The sequence below is a fragment of the Cnephaeus nilssonii genome (assembly GCF_951640355.1).
Source record: "Cnephaeus nilssonii genome assembly, chromosome: 16".
Classification (NCBI taxonomy): domain Eukaryota; kingdom Metazoa; phylum Chordata; class Mammalia; order Chiroptera; family Vespertilionidae; genus Cnephaeus; species Cnephaeus nilssonii.
The window spans coordinates 17,009,190-17,034,790 of NC_137087.1; the positions used below are offsets into that span (position 1 = coordinate 17,009,190).

Here is a 25,601-nt window from a genome sequence, read left to right on the forward strand (position 1 = left end):
CTTCTCAGGAAACATTTTGGATATCCAATCTCCAGTTGTTAAAAACTCAAGCAATTACTGCCAAATCCATTTTTCAGTTCTTCGACTGGTGAGTAAATAAACATGAACTGGAAGCAGAAGGCAGTCCTGCGTCTGCCCCTATGGAAATGACTCAGGAGGCACCGTCAGAGCTAGAACTCAGTTCTCTTGACTCCCAGCCTTCAACTAGCATTACTCCCAAAACTGATTCATTCCTTTCTAAGCAGACTTAGTGTACACCAAAGCTGCAAAGATCTGCAACCTCCAATGCAAAAAAAAAAAAGGTTTAGGTGAGGATACTGAAACCACTGTGTGGCAGGCAAAATATCGCCCTTTTTCCCCCCCACACACATACAAATGTCCACTTCCTAATGCCAACAACCTGTGAATCTGTCACCTTACAGCTGTGATTAAGTTAAGAACTTTGAGATGGGGAGATTATCTTGGATTATGTAAGTAGGCCCCATCTAATCACATGAATCATTTAAAAGCTGTTCAGGCCATGGTCAGAGAAAAATGTGACTATGGAAAACTAGACAGATGCAGTGTTGCTGTCTGTGAAGATGGAGGAAAGGGGCCATGAACCAAAGAATGCAGGCAGCCTGTAGAAGCTGGAAAAGGTGAGGAAACAGATTCTCTCCTAGAGCCTCCAGAGGAATGCTGCCCTGCAGACGCTGTGATCTAAACTCAATGAGCCCCGTGTTGGGCTTCAGACCACAGAACTGTAAGACAATAAATTTGCATTGTTTTAGCCACTTGTTCATGGTAATCTGCTACAGCAGTAATAGGAAACATACACACCTCAAAGTATCACTGTAGAGCAAGCATGTCAAACTCAAAGGCTAACACGGGCCAAATAAACAAGGTTTAAGTTTATGCGGGCCGCAAAAAAAAACACAAAAGCTTCAATTCAATTTTCATAGAAACGTAGGTTTATTTCGAAAAGTATAGTATAAAAAATAAGAACAAGAGCAATGATAAAATTAATGGTTTCTTCCTGACACTTGGCATCTCTCCTCTGCTACTATCTTTCCTACTTTGAGGGAAATCTTGTTCACAGTGATCACTTTCAAAACTGACCCAAGGTGAATGTCAGTAATTCTGGATCTGACAGGAGACTTATTTCCTTTCATAATTGTAAATAACTGCTCACATCATTATATTGGCTGGGCCGCAAAAATATTCATTGTGGGCCGCATGCGGCCTGTGGGCTGCGAGTTTGACATGCTTGCTGTATAGATTACTTATTAACTACAAAAAGGAAAAAGGTTAGTAAGAGATCTGATGAAAAAGCACCACCTTATCCAACTGATGAAAAAGCACCATCAATAACAAGATAACCTGAAAAGATGTATCCTATACGACAACATCACCCGTGTAGTATTCTTGCCAAATGTTTACCCTGAACCCAATCATGAGGACACAACCAGACAAACACTAATTGTAGAACATCCTACAGGACAATTGGCCTAAATGCTTCAAAAATATGACTGATGAGGAAAGCAAAATAAAGAAGGAAAAAGTTTTGTATTAAAGGAGATAGACAACCAAATGCAAGAGGCAACCAAATGCAATGTGTGACCCTTAACTGGATCCTAGATCAAACTAAAGTTTAAAGTGACATTTTGGGCCCTGACTGGTTTGGCTCAATGGATAGAGCGTCAGCCTGCGGACTGAGAGGTCCCAGGTTCAATTCCGGTCAAGGGCATGTACCTCGGTTGCAGGCATATCCCCAGTAGGAGGTGTGCAGGAGGCAGCTGGTCGATGTTTCTCTCTCATCGATGTTTCTAACTCTCTATCCCTCTCCCTTCCTCTCTGTAAAAAATCAATAAAATATATATTTTTTAAAAATAAAAAAATAAAAATAAAGTGACATTTTGGGGCCTTTTGAGAAAATATGGACTATTAGATAACTTTCTAGTTTCACTGTTGAATTTCTTACATGAGATAATAGTATTGTGGTTATATAGAAGAATAATCCTTGACATATAGTAATTATTATAACTTAATATTATGATATCTTAATATCATTATGTTTACTATATATTTTCAAATAATTCAGCCACAAATTGAGTATGTGCATGCATGTGTATAAATATATACATATAAAAACATACACACATATATCCAGGGGAGAGAAGAAATGTGGCAAAATGTTAACAATTGGTGAATCGAGGAGAAAGAAATACAGCACTAATTGTACTACTCTTTCAACTTTCGGAAATATTACAATCTTGTAAATTACAAAGTTGGGGGGTGGGGGGAGAATATCTTCCTGGCTCCTTCCATTGCCTGCCTTTCCCAGTCTCCTCACATCCTGCCAGCAGCCTAATTAGATGAAATAGCTTATGTTCCTCAAATAGCCCACACTCTTCTACTAGCAGATACTGTTTTGGGCTGCTTTCCTCACATCTCAAAGCTCAACAGCTAGGGTTGGGTTTTGATACAAGGTAGAAGCTCCTCTATGGTATTAAAATACCAATTTGGGGAACAAGTGGATCAAATATCAAACAGGAATCATCATTTGATGTCCTTAATACTGAATTTTAACTTGGGCCTTCTTTGCTTCTCTTACTATTGTTTCTCTTACCCCATATAATGTTTCCTCTGTTTTTTGATCTTCATCATTCCCATTCATGATCTGAGAGGGTCACGAAGCATGGCAGTAAACCATGGACAAAAAACAGGACCAGCCGCATCAGAAACTATTACGGAAACATTCAAGTGCTGCCTCTGGCTCCCAGCCCACATCACTCCGAGCATCACAGGCAGCCCGGACCAAGGCTCACCTTCTTCCTGTGGCCTCATTGCTTTCCATATGGTAGTGTACCGACATCAAAGAAGATGGAAGAAATTACCTAAATTCACCAGGCTGGTCCCATAGAACTGTGGAAGAGTCATTGATATCTCAATTACCTCTTCTGCAATACCTTTTCCCTGCATACGAAGATTCTGCAATGCTAGAAAAAGAGGGGGCGGGGTATACTAAACTAACAGATGGAGGATTAAGAACAAAAGACCTCCCTGACAGGGGAAACAAGAGCTAAAATGTTTGTGTATATACCGACAATATAGAGGAACAAAAATGGAACCTGTAAATAAAATTAAGTTGCTCTTCTGAAACACCAGTGTAACTGCAGACAGGAAAAGGCCCAGCATGGTTTCTATGTATGCTTATGCTGTTTCTAATAGAAAGGACACAATCAAGCCAAAACAAACATCTGTTAACCAGTTAAGTTTGTTAATGAAACAAAATTGCAGCTGGTTTTATCAAAGATCAAAAGTGAAGCAAATTAGAGAAAGGATGTATGAACAAAGCTGGTTTCTAAAAAATAATGGCTAAAGAATTCTAAACCCATTTGTCAAATTAACACAAATCCTTCCTGGATTTTACTTAGACCATTGATTAGTATTTATTTTATAGCCTTGTAGAGCCCAGCCTCACAGTTTAAATCTCATTTCACTCACTCCAGAACTTTGTCTATATAGTTCATTTTGCAGAATTTTCAAAATATTACCTTTCATAAAACAAATCCAAAAAGTTATAGTTGACATTAACATCCTGCTAATTAAAAGGTTCGCTTGAAAGGAAAAACAACAGTGTACACTTTGCAACTCCTGGAGACTTCTTTGAGAAAGTAGCCCAGTCCCAAAGCAGCAGCATAATAACAGTGATTAGCATTTCACAATGTGCACTGCCATACCTCCTTGTCTTAATGTAAAATGTCATCACCTGAAGACAATGAGATAAGAGCACCCACACACAAATAAAAACATATTCCTCATGGCCTTTCTAACTCAAAATGTCACAAATTACATGGCTGGCTCATCTGTTAACTTTAATTTAGTGAGCTAATTGATGTTTACATATGGAGAAACATTAATAGATTGCAGAGATCAAAGTACCTGAGAAGATGCAGATTCACATTTTAAATACTGGTATAACTAGAGAAGAACAGTTTCCATCAAATCTACTGTAGTTTAATGTACAGGCCAAGAAAATTAAGTTTATAAACAAAATAAGAAGTCATAAATTTTACTACAACCTAAGTTTGCTATTGCAATGAGAAAACAATCACATTTTCTCATGTATCCCTCATACATTATTACATGCAAAGTTAAAACACATAAAAAGAACACACTTTCATTCTAAGAAACATTACATGTACTATTTATTAAATAAATTTGTAAAGGATAAATTAAATATCTTTGCCACCCAAAATACAATCAGAATATAGATGTTCTTAGCACTGAAAGTATAACAAATACAGCTGTAGTAATCAGGCATACAGAATACAAGAGTAAATTCCTGAAAATATCCAAAATTAATCAGAAAACCATATCCTTCACATCCTTACTGCTTGGAAGAAAATACCATTAGGAAATCAGAAAATACTGATCTATATCATTCATGTCAGGGTCACATGTTGTAGAGAAGGCAGCTGTAAGTATCAAATACAGCTAAGATCTAAAGAATAGAAAAGAATGTTTAACATTCATTTTAAGAGTAAAAAATTCTTTGATATTGTTTCCCCTTTACCTGAAGCCTACTTCATTAGAACTCCAGACAAGTCTCATCTTGATAAAAGCTCTAAAGTGGAACAAGCTGCCATGCCCCGGAGTGCAATAGAAAGACCCATTCACTCTTCATTTTATCTTTCACTTATCCCAACTAACTAGTTTGAGAATCCAAGTGCTCTTCTCAACAATACCTCAACAACTAGTACTAGCTGCTCACAAAAGTTGCCCTCAGATCTCTAATTTTGAAGAACTTCAGAAGATTAATTAACAATATGAACTACAGACTTTTTTCTGCCCTGACCCTGAACAGCAAGTTTTGATTCATCTATTCTTTCACATTATAAAAGGTTTCTGCCTGACTTTCGTCATTCTATAGCTGACTTTCATCCATACCACTTCCAAATTTCAGGTTATGTGGAAGAGCATATTTTGCAATATTCAGAGCTTTATCCAACTTTCAGTTGAATACACTTAGCTAAGCATTTTTTGAGAAATGTGACATCTGCAATACAAAGGAGACAAATTCAAAGGAAAACTAAGAAGGACAACAGAGAGGAGGACATTTGGACTCTACATAATTAGCAGATAAAAAATACACACACTTCTGCCAAAAAAGAGGCAGACTTGTCTGAGACTATGAACGATTCCCCTGGGGCTGAGAGACTTCTGGAAGCCTGCCCCAGCTAGAACAATGTGGACAAGTGAATGGTGCTTCACAAAGGACAGGCGATTGGTCAAGTCCCAGAGAGATGAGGAGGGTCCGTCCTCTCGGGCAAAGATAATGGGCAGGGAGATTAGAGGACAGAATGGAGAAAAGTGAAGAAAATCTAAAAATAAAGTCCTTTAACTTATGACATTTATACAACACAAGAAACTGATGTATGATGTACATTAATCTTCTGTTTATGTAAATATTTCATACTAATATCACTGCCAAAACCCTAACAAAATATCTCCCTAAAAGGAGAGTGGGGGACAACTAGAATAAACGGAACAAGCCAAGGCCATACCTCTGATCATGTGTGCTCCTTTTAAAACTCATTTTCTCACTGACAGCATTATTGTTTTGTAATTATGTTTGACTATGTTTGTAAGATTCTAATAGTCATCTCATTGCTTAAAAAAAAAAAAATCAAAGCCCGACCTGATATTAGATGATCTCCCTTTCCAACCATGTAGCCAGAATGAGGGGTCCCATATATTACGTACTATACTAGAAACATACCAAGATTTGATCCTTAATAAGTTTAGGAAGTCATTCCCAATAAAGTGAAAAACCAAGGACTCTGTTTAAAATTGAACTAAGCTGATTTTATAAAAATGCTAAAGCCCAAATGTTAAAAGGAATCTTAATGCTAAAAGTCTGTGGTGATAATCGAAGTCTCTCTGAGAATATTTGACTTTCCAAAGTCCTCATAATCTGACCTAATTGAGCTTTACCACTTTTAATGAGAAACACTAATACTATCCTTTAGGAGTTCCCTCACCAAGTCAAAGATAAAGTGTTATCTTCAGTGGTTTAATTCATTTCCATACCACCTCACCAAAGAGAGCTTTCTTAAATAAATACAAAGAAGTCATGCTAAGAAGCCAGTGTGGTAATATCCAATTTGAATTCTAGACTATCAGAAGATGTGCAATTACATTTCAGAAAGGAAAGGAGCCCTTCTATTTTAACTTGCATTGTACTCTTCCTAGCAGACATGCATAGGAATGATGATGTTAAATCTAATTAGACACAGATTTACTGTTTTCCCTACTGCTTTCCCATATTGCTAATATTATAAATAGTATGTGCTTTAAAAACTGTAATAGGTTCGTTGCAGCTACCAAATTTAAAATGACAGAAATGTATTTGTTGGGGGAAAATGGCTTCTAAGCAGCTGCCGAACTTGGAAGAGATACTTTTACTGTTAATGAAAGGTCACTACTGTGGACCAATAGACAGCCCAGCAATAAAAAGGTCTGGAGTCAGACTGGCTGTTAGAATCTTGGCTTCACCTCTCACCAGCTCTATGAGTGACCTTGGACAAATTACTTAGGTTTTGAGCCTCAGTTTTTCATCTGTCCAGTAAGGATAAAAACCTATAGCCTTTACAGTTATTGTGATAAGGAGATAATAAATGTATAGCACCTGGAATAGTACCAGCATTTAACCCTTAAGAAATTTTAGTTATTATTTTTACTATTTTTTAATTTTATTTTTTTACAGTTAAATGAAACTGCTCAGCAAAAATAACTAGAATAACAGCTTCTTTGAAAGACATCAGTTGACTAAACTGTAATTGAGATTACTTTCTCTCTGTACAAACAGTTGCTATTTATATCAGAAAAGTCCTCCCACAATGCAAACTCTACAGACTTCTAGCACAAGAACAGTGATAATCTGTCTTTCAAATATATTTTTAAAAGTTCCATCTACAAAAACTACAGTACAACCAATACAGATCCAAGTTCAGCAGCTGAAGCAAGAAAAACATTAGCATTAGTTTCTTTTAGGTAAGAAACTCAAAATATTTTCTACATTCCAAAACTGTTCACATTGGCTATTTGATATTTTGGATCCCTCTGAGAATCTGATAAAAACTATAGACCCTGCCCTGGCTGGTTTGGCTCAGTGGATAGAGCGTTGGCCTGCGAACTGAAGGGTCCCAGGTTCGATTCCAGTCAAGGGCACATGCCCGGGTTGTGGGCTCAATCCCCAGTGGGGGCTTACAGGAGGCAGCCGATTGATGATTCTCTCTCATCACTGATGTTTCTCTCTCTCCCTCTCCCTCTCCCTCTCCCTTCCTCTCTATAATGAATAAAAAATATATTTTAAAAATAAAAATAAATAAAATAAAAATATATTTTAAAAAAACAAACAACTATAGACCCCAACCCTAGAAAAACATGTGGATGCACATAACTGTTCTATTTCAGGGGATTAGTGGTATACCTTCCCCATACTCATTCATGGACTCAGGTTAAGAATTTCTATTACACTTATTACACTTATTAAACTTAGCAAGTTTACATGGCTTTAAACTATTTACCACTAGCAATCTCAAAGGGCAATCTCAAAGGGCAATTGCAGTTTTTATTACATTTTTTAAAGAAATAATGCTATTGTAATATAGGACACAAACAATGTAATACATTGTGGACAAAATGACTTGACCTGATTTTCACTTATTTGGGTTTTTTTTTTTTTTAAGAACTAGATTATAATTACTGAATACAACTGATCTCCAAATCTCATCAAGCAAAAATTCTAGGACACATTTTCTCAGCTTTCCTTATTATATGATGGTGCCAAGTGGACAATTTAAAGATCAGCATCACAAAAAAAGCAGTAACAATTGCATGCTAAGCAATAAATTACTCTGCTCTCAATCCTAGACACTTTCAGACATGAATTTTCCTAGACTAAAAATACTTCAGTACAGATGCTGTAAAAAAAAAAAATATGATAAGGTTAGCAAGAAATGGTGGCAAGGTGAAAGAGAAGGAAAGGGACTGGAAAATTTGAAGTCATTCCTCTATCACAAGTAAAAATATCCCCTGGATCACAAAATTATTGAAACATTATTAAATTGCCTAAAGCTGCCTGAATTAGTCCACATACCTGATCATTATAAAACCTTAATATACCTTAGGGTAATGAATGTATATATTTTAAAACCAAAGATATTCTAATCCATCAAGAAATGGCTCTATATTCCCTTGAGGAATCTCCTCAAGGGATAAGCTTTTATAAAAATATTTAATGAGAAACAGAAGTGCTTAGTGTGGCTGTGTCAGACACAGGAATTAGGATTTGAGTCATTTGCTCTAATTTTCTTAAACAAGTGTTATTTAAAAGAAAATTTCATAGGTTGACTTCTTCCTTTATGTCCACATTCTCTCACAAAGAACTGAGAATTGGTTACACAAACACAAATACCACCAAGGGGTAAAATAAAATGTTGAGGAAAACTAATAAAATAAAAATATAGTTAAGATATAAACTCTAGGGTTCATAGTGGCCCATGGAAAGGCAAACCACCTGGTCCTGCCCAGTTTCTAGGGCTGGGTCCCTATCAGCTTAAAGCACTGGGGGAAGCAAGGTCAATCTTAAAGGTTGGCAGTATCCAAAGAGAAAAAATACCCACCAGGAGCACAGTGTTTCCTAACAGTTCTATTTCCATCACTTCTAAAAATGTAGTTAACATTCACAGCCACGCTTTCCATCCAATGGGGAAAGTTGTACAAGACGTAAAGTTAACTGATATAAATGCATCCACTCATCCAAAGGGCAGACAACAAGCCTGAAAACTGGAGGGCCTGGATTATTATAGACAATTTGCTATTGCTCTATTTTGATTTATTTTGGGCAGTAATTTCAGTAGCTTTGAAACAAAACAAAGAAAAATCCCACTCAATCAAAGAGCAGAAGTATAGTAGTAACTAAGGAGAAATCTGCCATATATGTATAAATACTACAGAAATAACATAAGGCCCAGAGAAACCAAAGAGTATAGGAAATGTTATGAGACAATATATTCACTTTCAATCTCTAAGAAGTAGGCAATAATAAATGACTTCAAATTGAAATAGGCAGGACTTAGGTCACATATTAAAACAATTCTAGGAATGCATAGACTATCAGTATTAAAATAATTGGTCTATAAATTCTTCTTCTCTGAATATAATAAGAGGAAAATGTCAATTATGCCTCAATAAAACCAAAACTAAAGATAAATAATAAATAATAAAAAGAGAAAAATATACAGTGGCCTTTCTTAGATTTTTAAAAATATATATGATCCTGCTTGAGGAAGGAGGATTAAAGTTATCTATCCTGGTCTCTTCAAGAGCTCACCGGTTAGCAGGTTAACAATTAGAGTTTAAAAAAACAAATCACAGCCCGGCTGTGGTGGCTCAGCGGACTGAGCGACGTCCCATGGACCAAGAGGTCCCAGGTTCAACTCCCAGCAGGGCACATGCCCGAGTTGCAGGCTTGATCGCCAGTAGGGGACGTGCAGGAAGCAGCAAATCAATGAATCTCTCTCATCATTGATGTTTCTATATCTTTCTCCCTCTCCCCTCCTCTCTGAAATAAATAAAAACATATTTTAAAAAAACCACAAATCACAAAATCACCACATTAAATTCTTAATCAACAAGGAAGCCCTCAATACATTGTAAAACAATTCAGAACACTTTATATTGTAAGACAGTATATACATTTTAAAATATAAAATCCTGCTCTAAGGCAAAACATTCAAACTTGACTCACAACTTTTGTCCTTATAAAATTTAACTGAAGCTATACAAGTTGAATGGGCAATATTTAGAATGCATTAACAGTCTCTCTTCACTTACCTGGTCTTTCTCATGGGGTAGAAGGCTGACAGGTGGAAGCGAGGATGGGAAAGCACTGGGGTATTTGGGAGCCCCTTTGCCATCTGAGCTTCCATAATTGACCCTGTACTGCGGTCCATCTTTCAGTAACCTCCCATTGTTCACCGCGCGCTTGGCCCCCAGCCGCAGCCGCTGCTGAAAGGCCGGGTTGTTGGTGGTGCTTGTGAGATCACTTTGATTTCTGAGATATTTCTCTATGTTCTTCAGGGAGGAGCCATTTGGCTCCTCGAGTCCTTCAATTGCTCTCCTTAAAAGTTTGTTCCAATCCACATTGCGAAGATCATTACATGTTCCTCTAGACCCCTTGGTTGACTTAGGAAAAGTGCCTGGTTTAACTGCTGAGAAGCGCCCAGGGTTGTCTGGGTCCTTATAGGAGGCAAGGCCTTTGTTGGTGACTTTGAGAACGGAGCCATCCTGAACACTGAGCTCCAGCTGTTCAGAGACTGTCTTCTTATCCAACCCATGGGAAGTACTGACTGCATGGCAGATTCTCTCTTCAGAGGGCCTTTGCTTTTGCTTTTTTATTTTCTGTATAGCTTCAAGAATCCACTCTGTATAAAGTGGGTTTGCAAGTTTTACCATGGTTGACAAATGACTTCTTCAATACAAAAGTTACCCATAGAGGTTCTCCTTGTATTTAACAGAACTTGCACATTTAAAAGTCATTTACAATTCAACAAACGGGCAGAGTACTCCAGAACATATTAAGCAACATCTTACAAACATCCATCCTTAAGAGATTAAAAAGAGGACCAACAGGCAGTGTCGACAGACGTCTTATTTAACCAACAGGAAAAACTGCATTCAGGTGAAGAACATCTTTAAGTAGGAAATCAAGACCTTAAAGGAGAAAAAGGGGGGAAGGCTCTTAATAAAGAACTTCTAAAAATAAATTAAAAGACTTTAGTATTACTTTTTCCAATGCAAAATGATCCCAAAAGTAATAACAGGAAAGAATTGTCTAACAAAGTCTCAGTGACTATATTTTCTAACCAGAAATTGGGTCTCAGTCTGAGAAATAATTTTTTTTTTAGGATTTTTCACTTATTATTTAATGAGGTCACTTATGGGGCATTTAAGAGATCACATCTAAGTTATATATTTAATGGATAACCTTTACTGAAAGTAATAAAAATACATGAAAGTATTCAACATCAAAGAATAAATCTATGATACAAAAAATCTGAGGGAAGTACATTAAACTTACTTTAAGAAATCTTAAACTTAAAAAAAAGCAATAATCCTGATTCTTCTATTTCAGCTAGATATTATATTTATCAAGCCTCACACATAAGAAGATTTCACCCAGCTGGTGTAGCTCAGTAGTGGAATGTCAGCCCATAAACCAGGAGGTCACAGTTCGATTCCTGGCCAGGGCATATGCCTGGGTTGCAGGCTTGGTCCCCAGTAGGGGACGTACAGGAAGCAGCCAATCAATGGTTCTCTCTCATCATTGATGTTTCTAGCTCTCTATCCCTCTCCCTTCCTCTCTCTAGTCAATAAAAAAAAAGCACATAATAAATAAACACAATAGCAAACCCTTTATCTTTTAAATAATGTAATATTCTAAGTGTCTTACTACCCAGTTAACTCATGAAACTGTTCAATAAAAGGAAGGATCATACAAATCTGACTGCAGGGAGACAGTAGTATGTATTGCTCTCTGAGATCCTCTTGGTGTACAAAAATCATTCTGGACCTCTAATCTGGTATTAAGTACCCCTGCAAAGATCTCCTGGCCTAGGAGTTGGGTCAAATCTGGGCTCTATCTTACTTCTGCACTGATAATATCCACATCTTAACTCTTTTTATAGTTTAAAGTTTAAGACTGTGCTCACATATAACTTCATTTAATCTCCAGGATAACTCTGGGTAAACTGAGGTTCAGAAAAAGATGGAGCTCACTCAAGGTAATAGTCAATAGTAGACTTAAGGCTCAAATGCCATATTCTAATATCTAATTCCAGCACTACCTTCACCTGAGCCATAACTGCCTGCTCTAGCTAGTTCTGCCTCTGCAATTAGGCCAATGGTATGAGTGCCAGCTACACCAATGTCTAGCAGAGAAACCCTGGGAAAGTGACTTAAGTTGCAGTCACTTTATCTTTAAGGCAATAATAATATATCCCTCACAGAATTATTGAGAAAATTAAGTGAACACATTACTTAATATTCAATATACAGTCATCACTTCCACCAAATGTGATGTCTACACACCGAAAAATGTCTCATAAAATACAAAATTAAAGTTTTAATGTACCTAAAAAAGATTTAGTGACCTAAAAAAAAGGAAATTAATGTTTTCCTCAAAACTTTAGCCAGATATCCTGGAAAATACAACATTTGCTCTCAAAGATTCTGTTGCTGAAAACAGTTGGGCCATTGACCTATAATTAGTCAGCTTGAAAGAGATACTTGAAAAAAGACTGTCCTCACCCTGGCCAGTTTGGCTAAGTGGTTGGAGCATCAGCCCAAGAACCCAAGGGTTGCGGGTTTGATTCCTGGTCAAGGGCACTAACCTAGGATGCAGGTTCAATCCCCTGCCCCATTGGGCCACATGAGAGGCAATCAATCAATGTGTCTCTCTCACATCAATGTTTCTCTCTCCTCCCATTCCTCCCTCCCTTCCACTCTCTCTAAAAATCAGTAGGAAAAAAATATCTTCAGGTGAAGAGTTTAAAAAAAAAGGACTGTCCTCTTTGCAATCAGTAAACTGTATGTTCACTCCATTTTCCCCCTCAGATTCAGAAACTTGTAGCTGAAGGAACCTTAGAGGCCATCCAGTCCAACTTCTAGTTATCCAATAAAAGGGCCCTTGTTTAATATCCTAACACATGGGCCATAAGTCTCAAAATACTTCCAGTAATTGAGATTGGTCACTTTTTTCAAAAAAAAAATATTTTTATTGATTTCAGAGAGGAAGGGAGAAGGAGCGAGAGATAGAAACATCAATGATGTGAGAGAATCATTGATCGGCTGCTTCCTGCACGCCCCCTACTGGGGATCGAGCCTGCAACCCGGGCATGTGCCCTTGGTTGGAATCAAACCTGGGACCCTTCAGTCCGCAGGTAGACACTCTATCCACTGAGCCAAACCAGCTAGGCTGAGAACTTGTCTCTTTTTGAATAAGCTCACTCCACTGAACAGATCTAATTGTAATATATTTCTTATTCAAAGGAGCCAAAATCTGCCTCTCCATAATTTCTACCAACTAGTCCCAGTTTCCCTGGAACCATCTCAAGAAATTCTTATTAATACTTTAATAAGACAGGCCCTCCAATATTTGAACATTGAAAACTACTACAATCAAACCCCATTCTACCTCCAGATCCACTTTAGACCACTCATATCCCAGTGCCTGACCACCTCCACATATCACATGGTTTCCAAACACTTCCTTCTTGACTGCTCACTACTGGCAGTCTGGGCACTGTCCAATGATAAATGCAATCCAAGGTTCCGTGACCTTTTTTAGCAGCCCTGCCACTCACTGGCTATGCTAAGCGTGCAGTCCAACTAAAAGCCCCATCTTCTTCCAAAAATGCTGTCAAGCTGAATCTCCATTCCCTTTTTTGTGCAAAACTAAATGCTGAGATTTAAATTTTACTACAGTTCAAGTTAATTTTGTTGGTTTGAGGCTATCTTCCAACCTATTCAAGACTGCTTTGCTTGATTCTGTCATCTATGTCATCTGCAAACCTAATAAGCATGTCCCTCTGTGTCATTATATAAATCACTGACAAAAATGTTAAGACTTGTAACGTGGTGTGTTTAAGAATGAAATCATAGTGCAACCATTTTCACGACAGAACACAAGAATCATTTTGGGTTAGAAAGTTTAGAACAGAAAGCTGACCTTTCCAAAGTAAAATGGTTTGGGGCAAAATTTCATTAGAAGACAGTTTACTGTGTCCAAGTAATTATTTCATCTTTCATCATTTATTCAAGATGAATCAACAAATTTAATTTGATTCTACAAAGTACAAATGCAGGAAGCAGGAAGAGAGACCACAGAAAAGTATCCAATACTGCAAAGTTGCTTTCAGGCATCTTGACTGCACAAGCAGATGAACATACATTTTTAAAACAAAACGTATTTCATAGCTAATAAATAACCTACATATACCTTCATGATAAGCTGTTGCCACAATCCTTATCCACAATCAAAAGCATCATTCATATCTATTACCAACACATTTCAGTAAGACTGACATTTTATATCTTAAAAATATAATAAGGGAAAATACCAGAATTGGAACTCCAAATGTTTTAATAGTCCATGACAAAAAAAGAAGATTGTCCAGATCTTCAGGCAAATCTGCCAAAAGAAAAAAAAGTAAATGTTAATTTGGGCATGAGGACAGCCCTTAAATTTAGCAACCAGCTAAGACTCTCTACGCTATTCAACACACACAGCTGCAGTGAGTTTACTAATTAGTACACTACCTTTGATGATGTATTAACTCTTTCACATCACTAAAGAGTATTTAAGAACAGAGGATTCGGGACAGGAAAGAAGTCCCAAAGCAAATGACTAAAAAGGTAAATTTTGCTCTTCTTTAAAGTCACACTGGTTCTCCAAATTGTTAAAAATCAGGTATATGATAGAGAATGATCTCATCAAGGAAGGGAAAAAAAAATCTATTATTCTAACAGCCAGGCAGGTATAACATTTTTTTCCTCTAGGGAAAAAATAAAAAAGAATCAAACATTGTTTAATAGTCAGTATTAACTTTGCCAGGCAATTTTCACTATTTGTCCCAAAGGTCACCTGGCATCTTGGTACTGATTGGTATCAAGATCAGGCCTATTAACTGTACCTAAGAGGGATGTACAAGTTTCCACGATAGTAAGCATGTGTTTACACAGGTCATATTTTAAGACAGTATTGATCATTTTTACTTCAAAGGCAAAAAATAAATTTAAAACAACACTGTGAATAACTGCATCTTACACAAACAACCAAGCAACCTTAGGTCCCCTATACCCCTCCCCCAGCCACAGACACACACCCGGCTCCTCAATTTAATCTCAAAATTAGCTCTCATCTGACACCAACCAACAGTTAATTAGGCAGAAGCAGATGTAACTCAGCAGCTCTTTGCTACAAGCAGAATCAGTGTGTTTTTTTTAACACACACATAGCTAGGAGAGGAGCAAAATCAGAAGTCTCTTATCTGTAGCCAATTCTTGACTAAACACATGTATATTATCCACTTTGAATATTACCCACTAGAAATTTTTTAATTTTAGGCTGGTTTGTTTGATTCTACTGGCCCCACTGTAAATTGGTATACCCTAAGAGAATAGATTGAAAATCAATTTAATTTAAGTCTAAGCAGTATCTAACTACAAAGACAAATCCATAGCAAAGAAAATGCATAATTCATTCAAAAGCCAAATAGAAATGCTTTTTTCCCCTCCTGATCTGGAATTACCCATACCACTTCTCTTTTTCAGAGCACTAGGATTTGTTTTATATGCACTATCAGTGCAACCCTAAAAATCATTATTCTCTTTTCATTTTTTTTCTATAAAAACTTGAAAGTTGGACTTTTGATAGTAGGCTGTCAAAAAGGGACTGAGTCATTTCAAATTAATTTTGGAGACTCATGCTACATCAAATTAAATTATTCTCCTTTCTGAGGTTTTCAATCTCTTTATTTTTAACTACAAAATAATATCAGCAAATTATATGGTTGTATCATACAATCATAATAAAACACTTCACATCACTCATTACAAACTATTGTAAACAGATCTAGAGAAATGCTTAGTCCAACACTGAGTTTTTGGCTTCATTAGTATCATATAAATATCAGCACTGTTCAGAAATATTCATGTCAGCATAAGGAGTCAAAATACCCTGGATCATAAATATTATGTGAAGCTTCCTCCAAGCTTTTACTAAAGCTGTGTGTTGTTTCAAAAATCAACATCATAACACTGGAGTCATGAGATTATAGATGAGCCAAAAACAGTGGTAGAAAAAAATAAAGATTAATAATAGAGTTTACTCTTTTGTCATCTCAAGTTTTACTTGCTAAGTTATTTTTAGCTCTCACTTTTATATGCTCCTGGAATTTTTCATGGCCAATTATGTAACTGAACAAGGATCCACAAATCTTAGCAGTATCTTCTGAAACGGAACATAACACTGCTTAAGGAAAGGGACATTAACTTCTTTTCTTCTATAACCATCCAGAATAGACTTTTGGCAGAGCTGTTCAAAATAGTGTCCTCGGTTAACAAATATCTGCTGTCTGACAACATCCAACATCATCCATATGGTGATATTTGTTAACTTTCAAGTCCTGGAGGCATCCATGTTCCCTAAAGTTACCGCTTGAGGCCCAAAACATAGGAATTGGGAGGTAAGATTATAAATACTAATCAAAGAAGAGCCAACCAATACTTAATGGAGGTGGTGTTCTTCTATGGTAGGTGCTATAGGGTAAGAAGCAATTAAGCACTCTTTGGTGGTGCCTCAAAAAGTTAAACATGAAATTACCATATGGCCCCACAATTACATTTCTAGGTATATACCCCAAAGAAAGTAAAATAGGTACTCAAATAGAAAACATCTACAAATTCCTGACAGCACGAGTCATAATAGCCAAAAATCCAAAACAGCTCAATGTCCACCAACCAAAAAATGGAGCAACAAAATGTGGTATCTATCCCTACACTGGAATATTATTCAGTCATAAAAAGGAATGAACGCCTGGCTGGTGTGGCTCAGCTGGTTGGAGCGTCATCCCATACAACAGAAGGTGGCAGGTTCTATTCCTGGTCAGGACACACACCCAGGTGGTGGGTTTGATCCCCAGTCGGGGTGCGTGGGAGAGGCAACCAATCCATGTTTCTCTTTTTCTCTCTTCCCCTCCACTCCCTTATGAGGTCAATTTAAAAAAAAGGAATGAAGTACTAATGCATGCTACAATGTACAATGTGGATGAACCTCAAAAACATCTTGTGGCCCTGGTCAGTATAACTTGGTTGGTTAAGTGTTGTCCCATGCATCAAAGGGTTGCCAGTTCCATTCCTGGTCAGGACACATACCCAGGCTGTTGGTTCGATCCTGGTTGGGACAGGTGCAGGAGGCAACCAGTTGATGTTTCTCAATCACCTTGATGTCTGCCCCCCTGCTTCCTCTCTCTCTAATAAATGACACCTCCAGAATAAAGAAATCCATAGACAGAACATGGATTGTGGGGCCTGTGGAGGGGCGGGGTATTTTGGATTGATGAAAATGTTTTGCAACTAGAGGTGGTGGTGGTCACATAACACTGTGAATATACTAAATGTCACTGAAATGTTCACTTTAAACTGGTTAGTTTTATGTTATATGAATTTTGCCTCAATAAATTATTTTTTTGAAAGAAACAAAGCACTAAACTATAATAATACCAACCATTTTTTGACAAGTACTATGGGCTAGGCACTTTACACAGATTATCTGTAAACCTTAAAACAACCCTGTTTGATAGCAAAAGAAAAACTGAGACCTGATCTGGTCAAGACCTCAGACCACTAAATCAAGGATTTTAATTCAGATGCTAAAACCAAAATGTTTCCCCTCCCTCCACTGGTTTTCAAACTGGGCTCCCTGGATCTCCTGTTGAAAAAGTGCCTTGAATATCACCTGCCCCTTGTGGGTTAAACACTAGGGCCACCACCCCTTGCACCAAAAGAAGCACCTCCACCTTAACTGCTCCATAAATAAGATTCACTTAAAAGAAAGGTTCCCCCTGATTACAGAAGAAAAAAAGGCTGGAAAAAACCGTGACTATACCTTGCGCAGTGTGGATAGGTAGAACAACCCTTGGATGGATGGGCCTTAACTGGACCTTGAAGAACTTGGACCCCTGCCTGGTCTCTTCACCCAAATTCAAATCCTTAGAAGCCATGCTCTTCTTTGTCTAACAGGAAACTTTTTGCTTTCTTACTATTTTGGCATTCATTTTCTATTTTGCATTATGCGTATTTGTGTGCTGACCTCTTCTCCCTTACTAGATTATAACATTCTTAAGAACAGGATTCAGTTGGGCCGGTGTGGCTCAGTGGTTGAGCTTCGCAAGCCATGAACCAGGAGCCCAAGGTTCAATTCCCGGTCAGAGCCCATACCTGAGTTACAGGCTCAATCCCTAGTAGGGGGCATGCAGGAGGCAGCTGATCAATGATTCTCTCTCTTATCATTGATTTTTCTAACCCTCCCTCTGAAATCAATCAAAAAGATTAAAAAAAAAAATAAGAACAGGATTCTGCCTGGCTGATGTGCTCAAATGGTTAAAGCGTTGGCTTGCATACCAACGGGTCTCAGGTTTGAAATCTATCAAGGGTACATACCTGGATTGCAGGTTCTTCCCAGCCCTGATTGGGGCACATGCAGGAGACAACCAATCAATGTGACTCTCTGACATTGCTGTTTCTCTCTCCCCCACCTTTACCTCCCTCCACTCACTCTAAAAATCAATGGAAAAAATATCCTCTGGTGAGGATTAACAACACAATAACAGGATTCGTGGATTTCCCAAGACTACAGCTTGAACATAAGAGGGGTTCAATTCCTATTTGTTAAATGAATGAATGCATCAGTGTATGAATGAAGGTAATTTAGAAAGCACAGAAGCTGAGAATGAGCTGTCAGACAAAGCGACACCGAGTCCATGTGCATGGCTAGAGAGGGTATGTGTTAAAGAGGAATAAGAAATAAAGTTGGCTGTGACAAAAGCAAGGCTGAGACATGTGAACATGACAGATGAAGTAATAGGAAGCCACTGCAGGAATAGTGACCCTATAAGAGATAGTGGAGCCCTAGCAGGTTTGGCTCAGTGGGTAGAGCGCCGGCCTGAAGACCAAAGGGTCCCAAGTTCGATTCAGGTCAAGGGCACATACCTTGGTTGCAGGCTCCTCCCCAGCCTGGGCCCTGGTTGGGGTGCATGCAGAAGGCAACTAATTGATGTGTTTCTCTCACATTGATATTTCTCTCTGTCTTTCCCTCTCTTCTCCACTCTCTCTAAAAGATCACACATACACACTTGAACTCGTGCACGCACACACTGTTAAATGTTTGAATCACTCTGGGAATAGTATCCATCCAGTACAGGTTGGAGGGAGGGATGACTGAAGGGACAAACAAAAGCAACCAGTATTTCATTTCTCCAGACATCAATCTGGTTCAACTTATATTTATATATCTAACTAAGCAGCAAGCCCAGAGTAAGTACACAATACATGTTAGTTTAATTGAATATTTAATTCCCCATCTTTTTAGAATACTACTAAATTCTTTCTCACTACTCATTAACATAGAGAGATTTTAATTCTTAAGCTAATAATGTTTTCCAAGGATTTCTAAGAGGCTAAATCACCATGAAAATTATCTTTTCAACTAATATTATATTAATTAGAAGTTTAATTTTTCATGTCATGCTCTCCTACTTGACAATATCCTTGTTATGTCATTAAACTATAATTGTGTAAATCTGCTTCAACAAACAATAACTGAACCATCAATAAATTATTATGGCTTCCATAATCCCTCGCAAAGATTAGTTTCAACATCGTCATCATCAATTAGTAGAGACATGTCCCAAATCTCCTAGTGAAGCCATGAATTAGGTTTGCACAGCCACCCCTGCATTTAAGTGCTCAATAGTTTCAGTCTCTAAACTTTAATCACACTGCAAAGAACCTCGTAGGAAATCTGATCCCTTGTAAAACAGGATTTTAAAGACAAGATGCAAAGTCACTTGAAGTCATCGGGCCTTTGGAGCCAAAATACACTGATTAGTAATGATGTATATAACTAAGCACTTTCACTTAAGAAATAATCAACTAAATTTAGAGTGTCTTTTTCTTGGCCTTTAAAAATTTTCTATTCAACTCTAGATTTCTTCCTGATTACAAATTAGCTTCAGCATATTTTAATGACAAGAAAAAAAATCTGACATCTAAATTTGTAAAAGATTATCTTGAAAACACAGACCACTTAACTTTATCACTTTATGTCTTCAAACAGGATATCCAGTATAGCCTGGAAACAAATAGGGTTCCCCTCTGAGAATCTCAAGAAAATTAAATATCTATTTTTTTTAATGAGTACTTGTACATACAGACATTTGCATACAATTTCAAGGGCTTTCAGACCTCTATTGCCCATCCAAGGACCCCTTAAGGTCCACTGACTACTCTAACTTTACCTATTCTAAATTTTATTTTTTATACACAGAAGTCAATAATTTTATCCAGTTTCATAATAATTGTCTCTATATGCTTTAGTTAGAATGATGTTAAAAGTAATGTGATTCTCATCATTTTGAGATATTATCAAACAGGCTTCTGAAATCTTATTCAATAAGGTGTGCTATCATGGGATATATCTAGAGAGTTCAGGAATCAAGTCCTCACTTTGCTAGCTACCTAAGCTATGAGATACTGGACATGTTACTTAATCAGTCTAAGTCTCAAGTTTTCTCATCTCTTTTTTTGTAGAACTGTAAAGAGGAATACTTGAGATAACAAATATGAAAGAACCAAGGATAGTGACAGACACATAGCAGGAACACACTAAAATGCTAGCTCATAAAAGGAAAAAGGGCAATACAGTCAGTCAGCTAGAGACCTGTAAAATCGAATCTGGCTGAACTTGTCTATATGACCACTTTCTCCTAAGAGACAGGAGAAGTCAGCACCTGGTTCTTAGTTATAGTTGCAGAGAAGTAAAAAGTCAAGACAGAAAACAGAAGAAAGAGAGGAAAAATAAAAATAGATTTATAAAGGTGAGGATGGGATCAAGAAGATTGTATTTTACTTATAATCACACATCTTTTAAGGTCGATAAAGCTGTTAGAAGATAATACTATATAGAATATCTACTGGACCTAAGGGTAGGAAAAGAGTCTTAAAACAAGACACAAAAAGCACTAATCATAAAGAAAAGACCAATAAATTTGACTCCATTAAAATTAAGAACTTTGGTTCATTTAAAGACACCATAAAGAGAGTGAAAAGGCAAACCACAGAATGGAAGAAAGCATTTTGCAACATGCACACGAAAAGGCTTTGATTTCAGAGTAAATAAAGAATTTAAAAAAAAATAGGGAACAGACTTGAACAGGAACCTTAAAAATGAAAAAATCCACATAGCCAACAAAAAGCTGTTCAACCTGATTAATATCAGGTAAATGCAAAGTTTACCAGATTGGCTAATTTGAAAAGCTAACAAGACAGAGTTGGAGAGGCAATGGGAACTTTCATGTATCTGTGGAAGGAGTGTAACCTGATATAACACTTTGGAAAACAGTTTGACTGGCACCTAGTCAAGTTGAAGACAAGCATAACCCCATGACTAAGAAGACTGTACAACTCATCATCCAAATCCAGATATTTTTGAGAAATAAGAGTGTTATACTGATTACAGTGGGACAACAGGCATAAGGCATGATAAATGGTCACCTATGAACAAGCAATTCCATTCCTAGGTGTACACCTTAGAGAAACATGTACACATGTGCACCAGATGATGGGTAGGAGAACACTCATAGCAGCTTTGTTCACAATTTCCCCAGACCAAAAACAACTTAAACATCTTGCAAGGTGGAAAGGATAATACGAAAGTTGTGGAGGATTGTGGGAGTCCTATACATAAAGGTCCTTAAAGGTGCTTTGGAAATGAGAATTAAAACATTATAGGAAAGAGCGCTAGACAGTTTGGCTCAGTGGATAGAGCGTCAGCCTGGGAACCAAAGGGTCCCAGGTTGGATTCCAGTCAAGGGCACGTACCTCAGTTGCAGGCTCCTCCTCGGCCTGGGCCCTGGTCAGGGCTCATGCAGGAGGCAATCAATCGATGTGTATCTCTCACATCGATATTTCTCTCTGTCTTTCCCTCTCTCTTCTACTCTCTCTAAAAATAAATGGAAAAAATATCCTCAGGTAAGGATTAAAAAATAAAATAAAGTAATTTTTAAAAAGCATTTTAGGGAAGAAATAGCCCTTCATCATACTTCTCCCACCCATGTATCATTTCCTATTCTGCAAGCAAAGAAATGATCACTACAGCTCACACATCCCTACTTTCATAAAACAGTTTCCTTTTCTCTCACTTTGTACAAATACAGGCACCTATGTACAGAAAAACTGAAGGTATTTTGCAGGGAACTAAGAGACTAAAAAGTTGCCTGTTAGGAATCCTGGCATTTAACAAAACCAGATCAATTAGTTAAATTAAATCTTCTAACTGGTATATGAAAGTTTCTGAAGTACGTTAAAATTATCAAACTTCCTTAACTACCTCACCCTATTTTGCTTTCCTTCATGTTATGCATTATATCTGACAGTTCCCACCTTATCTTCGCAAGTAGTGCATGAGAGAAACATTTGGTATAACGGCAATGACACAACATCCATGCTACTCAGAGGCCTGGGTATGGCTAGTAGGCAAAATTTGTCATTACCACCAGCCAGTCATTCCCCTAAGTTCCTCTTTTAATGTTAAAACCTCCTTCTGCTTCTATTTTTTTCTTTAACCATCACTTTGCCTCCCCAACTTTCAACCCTAAGTAGATAGATCTCAGGTAAGAATCTTATCCTTTACTGAAACATGCAATCTTCCCTTTTCAAAAACATAAAAGGATTGTCCCAATCCATTTTGATACATGTGTGAAGAATTTATGAATAGCAAAATAATAGAGTGTTCTATTTCAGGGCTATCCCAGAAAATCTAGGGTACACAAGTAAAACCAGTAGAATGTACTTTACTCATAGTCATATCAAAAACAAACAAACAAACTACACACACACAATTTTTTTGAGAACCACAGAACTCTATCCCACCATAACTAATTCCCATATGCTATACTTCCATCTCCTGTCCATGTGAAAGAGTGTTCATATACTCTTTACCTTGAATTTTCTGGTACCTCCACCCCAAACATGCTTGGTTCACTGGTTTCTTTAGCATATCCCAACACCCTCTCCCAACTTCAGGGTTGAAACTCCTTCATAGGGGATTTGTAGCCCCTCTTCTGCCTTGTCCCTAGTCTCCCACAACTCCTTGCACTCTGCCCATAGCAGTCTTCCTGAGATAGACACCTTGTTCCCCTTCTCCTGCCCACATTCAAATCCAGCCTATCAAACAACCCTGTCTCCCAAGCCAACACCTTTCTTTGCCCCATCCTAACTCCTTAGGCAGTCCACCAAATCACATACCCCCAGACCTAGTGCCCAGCCCACCCATCTTTCTTCACACCTGTCTTTCCACCCTCCTGAACCCCCCCATGAGGTTTTCTGCCATAGGTATATTTTACAAGTTCTAAGTAGCCTCCCTTCACATTTATGTCAGCTCTGCCATCTTACCATCTTTCTGAGACTCTCCCAAGCATATCCATACCATCCTTCCATGTTTAATGCTTCATATACCCCTAAGTTAACAAACCTTCCTATTCATTCCCATACTTCCTTCCCACAACGGTACCTGCTCTCCACATTCCCCCAATACTTGCCCCAATCCAACATCTACTCTGCACTGCTTTCTGGACTCTACTCCACACCCACCACACCCAAACCCACTCTGGCCCCAGATCACTGCAATCTCACCCTCCTGCAGCATTTCACCCATCTGCAGCATTTCACCTGCCCTCACATCCCCCTCGGTCCCCCTTCACATCTCCAATACTGCATCTCTTCCTACTCTCTCTTCTGCACCAGTGTGCACACCTCATTTTCCCTCCCATCCACGCCCTCACCAGTCCTCACCAGTCCTCCACAGACACCAGCGCCCCCCACCATTCCTGTCCTGCCAAGTCCCGCCCACTCTGAAAACCCCTCCAAGCCCCCGCCTCCCGACCACCCGAGCCCCACCCACTCCTGTGCCGCCCCGCCCCCTGCACCTTCTAGTCCCGCCCCTTGCCCTGGAGGCCCCGCTGAGGGGCGGGGGACTATCCTTCCTCCCGTTTCCCCGCCCCCTACCGTCACGCTCAGGGGCAGCCCGACCCCAAGCGGCCCCGCGGTGACCCTCGCGCAGAGGCCTGTGGGAGGGGCATAACAAGCCCCCTACCCCCCTCCCGCCCCCCTCCCGCTCAGTCTCCACCCCCTGGGAACGCGCGGAGTGGGTGACAGACCTGGCCGCGCGCCACCGCCACCGCGCCTGCCTTGGGCGCTGGCGCTGCCTGAGAAAGAAGCCGCGGCTGCCGCCTGGAGGAGGTGCCGTCGCCGCCGCCACCGTTGCCGCCGCCGCCAGGGGTAGGAGCTAAGCCGCCGCCATTTTGTGTCCCCCTGTTGTTGTCGTTGACATGAATCCGACATGACACTGATTACAGCCCAATGAAGTCTCATTAAACCCGAGCCGCGGCCCCGCCCCAGCGCTGCTCCATTGGACAAGACCGCAGACACTTAGGGCCACTCGTTGGCCTACAGATCTGTCCGTCACCCACACACTAACCACGCTGCAGCCCATTGGGGCAGGTTTCTGCCGGTCATCTTGGCTCCGCATAAACACACCCCTCGACCCAGCATCCCCCCTCCGGCACCACCCCGGGGGAGGGTTCACTGCCAGTACCAATCGACAGACCTCTGGGCCCGCCTCTTCTGAGCACCTATTGGTCCAGCCCTTTTCTCTCTCCCAGACGCCGCGCCACCTCTACTTCCCCCTACCCGCCCCCTCTACCTCTAGAAATGGATTGGGTCTACTCGCAGGAAAGGCGCTTGGCCTTATTGGCTGCAAGCAACGCCAATCAGAGGGCCTTTTTCCCTCTCCCCTCCCCCACTCAACCCCAAACCCCCTAGCCCCGCAGCTAAAGTTTGTGTGAGAGCTGATCGCTGGCGGCGGCCGCAGGATTTAGGGGTGGGCGCGGGCGGGCGCGCGCGGGCGGGCACGCGAAGTTAAAATTCGAGGTTCTCAATCGTCAACTCCCGCGGTGGAGCGCGCGGACGGGCGCGCCGCCCGGAGCGTTCCATCCCGCCCCCTCCTCCACCCTACCCCGTCCCGTCCCGGGCGACTACTCGCCCGCCCCCTGGCTCGCATCCTTACCCCCCACACACCCCCTAACCTGCAAGTCCCAGGCCGAGTGCAGGCAGAACGATGTCACTGCAGCCTCCTTCCCATCCCATGCCGAGGGGGAGCAAGCAAGCACCTACCCGCCGGGCGTGCACCCCCCGGCTCCACACTCGCCCGTGTCTGCAAGCACGTGTACCGTTCGCCGCTGTCTCCAGCCACCCGGGTCCCCGACTAACCTCGCCTGCAGCCCGGCCAATCGTTTGCTGCTCTTTGTTGCTGCAGCCTGGGTCTCCCCGCTGCCTTCCTCAGCCTCCGCCTCGTCCTTTGCCAGCCGCCCGGGTCCGCAGCGCCGCGCTCCCCCCGCCCGGGACCCACCGCCGCCGCCTCCTTCTCCTCCTCCGCCTCCTCCTCCTCGGCTCCGGGCTGCAGCGCACAGAGCCCGAGGCAGCGCCGCCCAGCCCCGCTCCCCCCGCGCCGCCAGCTAGCCCGCCCGGCCCGGCCGGGGGCGCAGCCTGGACCCCGCCCGCCCCAGTCCCCGCCCCGGGGGTACCTGCCTCCGCCCTGGGGGGCTCCGCTCGCCGCCCTCGGGGGAGGGCAGGGATGTCGGTGTCCGCGGGAGGATGGGGACGCCTGGCCCGTTTGGGGCGGGGAGTGTGCACGGCCGGACTGGGACGGAGAG

General features: G+C 40.2%; 1 protein-coding gene across 5 annotated transcripts in view; it reads right to left on the minus strand.

Moving 5' to 3' along the window:
• The window catches only part of KAT6B (lysine acetyltransferase 6B), a 172,522-nt gene extending 147,217 nt beyond the window's left edge, over positions 1–25,305 (minus strand). For 2 of the 5 annotated variants that reach the window (XM_079793048.1, XM_079793045.1), the window contains exons 1-3: positions 24,048–24,277; positions 14,172–14,242; positions 9,886–10,764 (exon numbers count right to left, since the gene is read on the minus strand). In XM_079793048.1, coding sequence (XP_079649174.1) covers positions 9,886–10,506 — 621 coding nt within the window. In that variant the 5' untranslated portion in view covers positions 10,507–10,764; positions 14,172–14,242; positions 24,048–24,277. Of the gene's footprint in view, positions 1–9,885; positions 10,765–14,171; positions 14,243–21,711; positions 21,833–24,047; positions 24,278–25,158 lie in introns of those variants that run through there. The other 3 variants (XM_079793047.1, XM_079793046.1, XM_079793049.1) reach the window with 3 other exon arrangements.
• Between the last annotated feature and the right edge of the window lie 296 nt (positions 25,306–25,601).